The following is a 7,997-nucleotide window of genomic DNA, read 5'->3' as shown; positions in this document are numbered from 1 at the left end:
ATGGGGGAAATATGAAAACTGTTATTTTGGCGCCGGTAATGATCTAAAACTATCCCCATATGATCGGACCTTACAAGGAGTACATGAAACCACGATTTCATGTGCTTGGGACAGTTTTAGATCATTTCCGGCGCCAAAATAACAGTTTCATATTTCCCCCATTGACTTATTATGGTGAGGTCACGTGACCGAACTGACCTCATGTGACATTTGGGAAAAATCCAATATATACAAGTTGTGAGACCTCTAAAGGATACTAGGTCCTGTAAGTTTCATCTTCCTGTGAAAGTTCCTCTGGCACTGAGGGCGTTGCAAAGTTGCAATTTCTGAGGACCGTGCAGAGGTTCATTTATGACGTCATAGGTCAGTGACCTGACCTGACCTGAAAACGCAGTTGGCATCGGATTCCTCGCAAAATTTTGGTTCAGAAAACACTAAAATTGGAGATGGGTATTTTCAAAAGTTATTTACCGTCTGTTGGGGCAATGTGACGAGCGGAGTCTTTACTCATTACTGTCGATGCATCAGAGCTCTTTTCCAGAGCTCACACAGAGACTGATGACTACTGACAATCTGTTCACATCCTGCATTCCCTGATTCAGCGACGTTTCTTTGTCATCACATATGACCGTCCTTAGATAGGTTTTACCATTCAGTTCCCGGATGTTGAGCCTGCTGACGTCACTGGATTCGAGGTAACTGACTAAAGACGTAGACTACGTAAAATAACGGTTTTGTTGTCTCTTGACTAGGTATATAATCACTCACAATAGCTCCTAACGGTCATGGACAAAGGTCATCTCATAAACAGAAACATTACTGCTACGAGGAAATGTTGTTTGCTCATAAACCTCTACATCCAATGGTGCAAAGCGCAATTGCGGATATTCTGGTAGGAATGAAAAAAGTGTTACAGGCCGTTAGAGATCTGAGTGGTCACCTGAGAGGCGTCCTCGACACGTCTCCACTCGCCTTTACTCGTCGTCGTCGTCGGCGAACCCGTAGGCGGTGCCGACGCGCTGGAAGAACTCGGCCAGCGCCTGGCGCAGGGCCGGCTCGGCGGCGTGGGCGGTCAGTGTGCGCACACTGGGGTGCACGGCCGGCAGCAGGAGGCGCAGCGTGGTGTCCGACTGACGAGCCACCAGCTCCAGCATCGAGACCACCATCTCGGTCCACACGCGCTGCTGCGCCTCGCTGTCCTGTGAACAGGTGGAGTGGAGTTAGTACAGCTGTAATCGCATACACGAAGGGAACACAGACACTGAGGTAGACTCCACACGCATACAGATGGAGCAGCATTACACAATCAGCCGTTTGTCAGCTTAGTGCTGACAAGTAGAAACGCAAAAATGGAGTCTCATTTGGAAACAATTCTAGACATTCCGTAGACTGTTCCTGACTCTGAAGTATATTTCCAATATTTCATTTTGATACGATGCTATACAGACAGTGCCGGTTCAAGCACACAGGCTGAGCACACCGGTTGGATTTATGGCACATCTTCTGTGGTCTGCGGAGCCGCAGCGGTTGTGCAGTGACACGCGTGGATCCGCGGATGGCGGTGGGCTCAATTAGAGCCGGCGTGACGGACGGGCCGACGGCACGACACAGCCAGTGGCATGGCATTGTCAACGGCGTCGTATCTATGTATATGTGTGTAACGTGCGGACACATATGTACACATTACACATCGCTAATACATGCAGCCCATGTGATTGTACACACAGCCATGCGCCGCCATGCCGTCTCTGCACCAGTAGCTGCAGCAGAAGACACGGCGCGGATTTTGCGAGCCATCCTACCCGGACAGGCCGGTCTGACCAGTTTTTGGGCCGATGGCAGCCGGGGGGGGGGGGGGGGGGGCAGAGAAGGCAGAGAGCGGCCGCTGTCGGAGCTGATGATCCGACCGCTGACCGTTCCTCAGGAGCCGAACCCACACTGACTGATCACCGGCCGATAGACGACCGAGAGCCACTCAGGGGGCGGCCGCGGGGCCGGTGCCCGCGGGCTCTCCGCGTGCAGGGGGTCAGTCACCCGACGGCACGGCGCAGACAGTGGTAACGGCAGCCGCAACGGGACGCCAGAGTCTCACACAAAGACACGGCTGACGAGCGGCCGCCGTACGGAGGCCGGGAGAGCTTAAACCGGTCCGCGTATTGCGTGCCGGGATTATTTATTTCTGTCAGTATCACCCAGGAATCTGAACCATGGCGAGGAATGTGTGAGGAGTTAACAGCAACAGAATCTCCGCAGCCGACAGGAAGATACCGGCTTCTTTTTCAGTCCTTTCTAGGATAAAACATACAGGAAAAATGTTTTCAGGAGACATTTTTCGCCTTTGCATTTTTCCAACTTCGAACAAAGGTGCACGGAGCTATTAAAATAATCAGACATTCACGATCAAAAAGTATGGAATTCTTATCCTATCTACAATGCTCAGTCACGAATTTGGTGGTCCAGTCACGGGATAGAGCGATCGTAAAAATAAATATAACTTCTCGTTCCTATTTATCAGCTTACATAGAAGCTTGCCCCATGTTCAGGGGCACAAGTGGACGGTGTATTGTAGGTTATCAGTTCCCCAAAGGGTCGTAAAACGCTCCATCGAGCTCAATTCTTGGGCCAAGTAACGACAAGCTGTATGAATTATGAAACACTCAAAGGTCGCCGTAAAGTGTAAACCAATCATGACGAAATCTCTAGGTCATATTTAAGGTCAGATCGAAGAAGAAACAAGTAAAAAAAAAAAAAAACAAGCAGGGATAGCACAAGAAATTAAGAAACATACAGTAGAAGCAAGGTCAGCAGAAAAAAAGATCCTTAGTCCCTCATTCGCGGGTCATCCTCCTAATAGGTCCCTAGAGACGTAACAGCTTTGAACGTAATCGGCCCTCCCATTCGTGAGGCATAAAGTGTGAACAAGTTCAGTGACACTCTTGCCCTGAGACATGAAAATGCACTGCCAAGTGGCTTCCCGCCGCCATATTTTACTGGAGCGCCATCGACGCATTCCTTGCGAGTTTTTTTTTCAAACAGTATACTATTTTAATACCTATGATAGTAAATCAACACGTGAAAAGTGCCGAGACGATTAAACATAAGAAACAAAGTAGCTGATTTCATGATTGAAGGAAAGAAATGATCTATTTCATGAGACCGCTCGACTGATGTTGATCGGTCGAGCGGTTACCATGATGGTTATGAATAACGTCTCGGAACCAGAACGGGCCACGATACCGTGTTTTCTCAACGAGTCATTAACCACAGAGAAAGTCGCTCGCTCGCTGCAACCGCTTGCTCATTCACAAATACTGGATGACTTTTAGACGGGTGACACATACGGGCGTGACGAAGAGCGCGGATAAGTTCGTAAAAAAAAGATAGCACGGTCGTAACAATATCTCGGTTCTGTTTAATAACAGAAGCTGCGGTCATGCTGTGTTTACAGCAGGTTTAAGCCAGGCTGATAACATTACAGAAAGCTAGCTGCCAGTATTGGTGAGAGCACTGACCTTGATGAGGCTGGTGCGGCGCTGCTGTTCGATCTCGGGCGGCACTGGCTCGGAGGTCCCCTGCGCGGCGGCCGTCCGTCCGGCCAGGAACGGGTTCCGCCGGCCGGCCGCCGCCACCAGCGGCATCGAGCGCGCCGGCTTGCGCCTCTTGTACTGGCCGATGAGGCTGGAGAGCTGCTGGTCGGTCACCACGCTGTACACCTGGTCGTCAGAGTCGGCCACACCCGAGTCGGTCGGCACGTCCTCCTCCTCGTGATCGGAGCAGTCGGGCGACTCCGGCGGCGGCTCAGACTCCGCGCCAGGCTCGGCCCCATCGCCCGGAGATGGTTCCGTATCCAGGGTCCGAGCCAGGTCAGCGAAACAGAATGGTTTCGGAGGACCGGCGAGCGGCGACCCGGCCTGGGCGGGCTGCGGCGGCGGCTCCGGCGGGCCGCCACTGCCGCCCGGGTAGTCGTCACCCTGCGCCAGCAGGAAGAACACGGGCTGGTGGGCGGCGCCGTCTGCCTCCGGTCCGTCCGCGAGCCGCACGATCTGACAGTAGCGCTGGCAGCAGTCGGTGAGCAGGGCCCGCAGCTGGGTCAGGTGCGCGCCGCCCGCCTCCGCCACGGCCAGGTGCAGGGCAGTGACGGCGCGCAGCGTCCAGCCGGCGCCCGCCTGGCCGTACAGGTTGGCCGCCCGCTCCATCCCACAAACCTTCTGCACCAGGAACTTGAGGCCCGGCCGGCTGTCGAAGGCGACCGCCGCGCGCTGAGAGCCCTCCAGGGCGTCCATCAGAGTGGTCACCTGGTGGGGGCTCAGCTGCTGGAGGAACCCGGGCAGCGCGCCAGGGGTGGAGCCGCCGCACGGAGACTGGCCGGCCGAGCCCACCGGAGAGAGGACGTTCGCCAGGCTGGAACATTCGAACGTTTCCTGCATATACGGCGACTTGTCCAAAACCATATAAAATGAATTTTATGCATCGCCAGATAGAACATGAATAAAATCCTACGCAGATAAAATCCAACGCAGACGATATCTATGCATACATACAACCAAATGGTAGAGGCATTTATCACGATTTCACCAAACATGTAATAAAGGAATCACTGAATTTGAGTTTCTCAAGGCAGGATTTCAGGAATAAAATCATCCTGAAACAATCGTCCCTAGGGCAAACAAGTTCGACCACTTCGACCTCCTTGCGTATTTAATTCGCCTTGGTGCGATCGTAAGCAACACCACACAAAGCGAAACATAACGACACTCTCACGACACAACACAGCTGTCTCACTGCAGCACCACCGACCTGGGTACCAGGTGAGGCGATCCGTGCAGCAGGATGGCGCCCACCGTCTGTAGCAGCACCTGGTGCGCCAAGAGACCGACCGCCAGGTGACGGAGCGGCACCCGCGCCGGACTCTCGTCTCCCTCCTCCGAGCCGAACAGCAGGAACACGTAGGAGCGGTCCTCCGCGTCCGGGTTCTCACTGGTCTCCAGCACCGGAGGACGCTGGCCGTCCAGCAGGAACACCTGGGAGGGCCGTGAGCCGTGAGGCCGCGGTCACCGGGGCGGGGCGGGACGAAGGAAGCGGCAGCTAACACAGCTGGTAAAGTAGAACAGGTCCCATACGAACACTGTACTGTTCGCATGGGAGAGCACAAAGCACAGCACAAGTGGTGCGACAGGACCTGGCTGATGGAGGAGCAATACTGGCTTGATTGGCGAGGTACTGACCTGACAGGCTGTACTACCCTGACCGCGGTACTGACCTGATGACGGGGAAGGGGGGAGTGGGGTAACTGCCCTGTCCGCTGTACTGACCTGATGTGCCAGCTGTCGCAGCCGGTCGCTGTCTCGGCCGGTACAGTCGCGCCGCGCAGCCACCTTCACCCGGCCCAGGTCGCCGTAAAAGTTCTCAGAGTCGACTCGGAAGGCGGCCATCAGCCGCCGGAGCGGCCGGAGCGTCAGCGCCAGCGCCCGGTGGAGCGCCGTCACCACTGGCTGCCAGCGCTGTTCGCCGCAGAGGCCGCCGGCGCCGGCCGACAGCGCCACGTGCCTGACAGACACACACACAGACACACGGGTTAGACGGGGACCGCAGTCATTACAGACAAGCGCTGCTCACCGCACAGGCCGCGGGCGCCGGCCGACAGCGCCACGTGCCTATCAGAGAGACAGTCACATAGGGTTAGACGAGGACCGCCGACACTAAAGATAGCCAGCACTGCTCGACAGGGCGATTTGCCTCTCTTCAGACACACACAGACACACAGACAGCGGGTCAGAAGGGTCAAGGTGATCGGTCACAAGTTGCCTCGCGGTCCTCGCATAGAACCGACCCGACAGGAGTTCTGTCTGGTGATAGGTCAAGTAAGCCGACTTCGTATCAGCGATACTATCTTGAGGGGCACACGGCCATTGAGTTTAGTGTCATGCTATGCGAGCACATCTGCATCATGCATGAGCCGCTATTTGTAGTTACATATGAGGGGCTTCTACTGAACTGCTTAAAATTCATCTAGCTAGGGCCTAGGAAATGTAAGACAATACATTTCGGGCTAAAAAAGACCACGTCTTCGATGCATCAACTTCAAGGATATATTAGGCATGTAGCTTGATGTTTGTAGACTTGGAAATTCACGTATTTCTGGACTTTTCATTTCCGTAATTACCATACCTTGTCGCTTTATTTTTACCACTAAATAGAACTGTTGGTTTTGGTACGGATGCGCCCTTCGCGAGAAAAATGCGCTGATATGAAACCAGGAAACATACAGCGCGACATTTATCATGTGGTGAATTGAGCGTGATTAAGTCGGCCACTAATGCCACCGCAGTGGAGTGACCACTGGTGCGATGTGGTGGCGACGGCGGTGGCGCGCGCGCGCCGCGCCGACCAGCGCCGTGTGGCCGGGGCCCGCCCGCCGCCGCCGCAGCGTTACACAATGGCCGTGACGTTACGTGTGGCGCCGCCTTAACCGTCGCGCGCCACATTGGAAGGGGAGAAAATAGCGCCGCGCCGGCGCTCGTAAACGGGCGGCAGTCGGGCGGCGGCTGCGAACCGGGCCGGCGTTCGCACATTCGGGCGCCGACGTATCCGGCCGGCGGCCATTGCCAGTATCATTCATGGTAGTTATCAAGTGGAGCGGCGTGACGGTGGTCAGCAGGCCGCGGCAGGTCGGCGGCCCTAACACAGAGAGTCTGACACAGGAGCCGTAACAGACAGACTGACTGACACGGCCGCCGTAACAGTCTGACACGGTGTAACAGAGAATTTGACACGGCCGCCGCAACAAAGTCTGACACGGCAGCCGTAACAGACTGAAGGTCGGCAGCTGTAGCAGACAGACTGACACGGCCGCTGTAACAGGCAGAGTGACACGCCAGCCGTACCAGACTGACAGACTGACACGGGAGCCGTACCAGACAGCCTGACACGGCCGCCGTGACACAGTCTGACTGACATGGCGGCCGCGGCCCGGGGCACAGCTCACTACAGCCAATCCTGCAGCCCATCCCATCTTACTGCACATCCAACTTGGCAGTCAATCTTGCGGAGCATCTAACGAGTTACAGCTCAATCCACAACGTTAACTACTGCGCCACAGCTTCTACATGCAACACAACTCCTGGAACCATCACAACGCGCTGCGACACCACAACAGGCAACATCCTGCGCCCCGCAGCACAGCACACTGGAAGGCATCACACCCACGAGCGCACAATGGGCAAACCCTGGAGGAAATCACACTATACAGCACATCACAACCGCAGCACACCCTGCATCACATCGCACTCAGCAGTGCATGTCGCAACGCATCGCAGGATGTCTAAGAAACGGTGACCACAGCGGCGCTACGAGAAATCGTCTGAGAGCTGTGATGCCGAGAGCGGCGATTCACACATTTCAAACGGTCCAAAAGTCACATCACCCTTTTACAACAGGGTGATATGTCGGTTCACTTCTCTCTAAAAGGACCCAAACACACACGTTCGCGGTTAACCCGCGCCCCGTAGGGCTACCGGCGGACCCTACCACCCGTAGGGGGGGGGGGCCGTTTCGGCCCCCCCCCTAAGATCTCGGAAAGTTACCGGCCGATTTTCAAAATTCAAACGGCGTTCGATAGCCCCACCCAGGAACTACCTTGTGACCAAATTTCATTGACCTAGGTCAAACCGATGACGTCACAGGTCAGGTCAAAGGTCAGATTTTCACCGTTCACAGGCAATTCAAGAAATGTGCTGTGAAAAAGAGTAAATTGGTAATTTATTGAAAACCATCGATGGTACATTGTTCGTCAAACACATACTTTGCTATCTGAGGTCACTGATACCAGGTCAGGTCACAGCGAGGTCAGGTCACCGGGGGTCACAATATGAATGTGTCGTGTGATACATGTTTTATGGTCCATTTTACATGACAAATGCGATTATGTGGGTTAGGCAGCCTTTTGGGCCAGCCTAGGTCACGTTTTGGTGAAGGTCAGGTCAAGGTCAGGTCAAATT

General features: G+C 54.7%; 1 protein-coding gene across 1 annotated transcript in view; it reads right to left on the bottom strand.

Annotated features, from left to right (window-relative positions):
• Positions 1-461: 461 nt before the first annotated feature.
• LOC122385333 (brefeldin A-inhibited guanine nucleotide-exchange protein 3-like) overlaps positions 462-7,997 on the bottom strand; it is a 32,728-nt gene continuing 25,192 nt past the window's right edge. Inside the window, exons 28-31 of the mRNA XM_043373533.1 lie at positions 5,313-5,547; positions 4,798-5,021; positions 3,513-4,401; positions 462-1,199 (exon numbers count right to left, since the gene is read on the bottom strand). Coding sequence (XP_043229468.1) covers positions 975-1,199; positions 3,513-4,401; positions 4,798-5,021; positions 5,313-5,547 — 1,573 coding nt within the window. The 3' untranslated portion in view covers positions 462-974. The remainder of the gene's footprint in view (positions 1,200-3,512; positions 4,402-4,797; positions 5,022-5,312; positions 5,548-7,997) is intronic.

Source organism: Amphibalanus amphitrite, unplaced genomic scaffold (assembly GCF_019059575.1).
Source record: "Amphibalanus amphitrite isolate SeventyFive unplaced genomic scaffold, NRLGWU_Aamphi_draft 000215F_arrow, whole genome shotgun sequence".
Lineage (NCBI taxonomy): Eukaryota > Metazoa > Arthropoda > Thecostraca > Balanomorpha > Balanidae > Amphibalanus > Amphibalanus amphitrite.
Note: the sequence above shows the minus strand (reverse complement) of the source record. Positions and strands in the feature narration are given on the sequence as shown.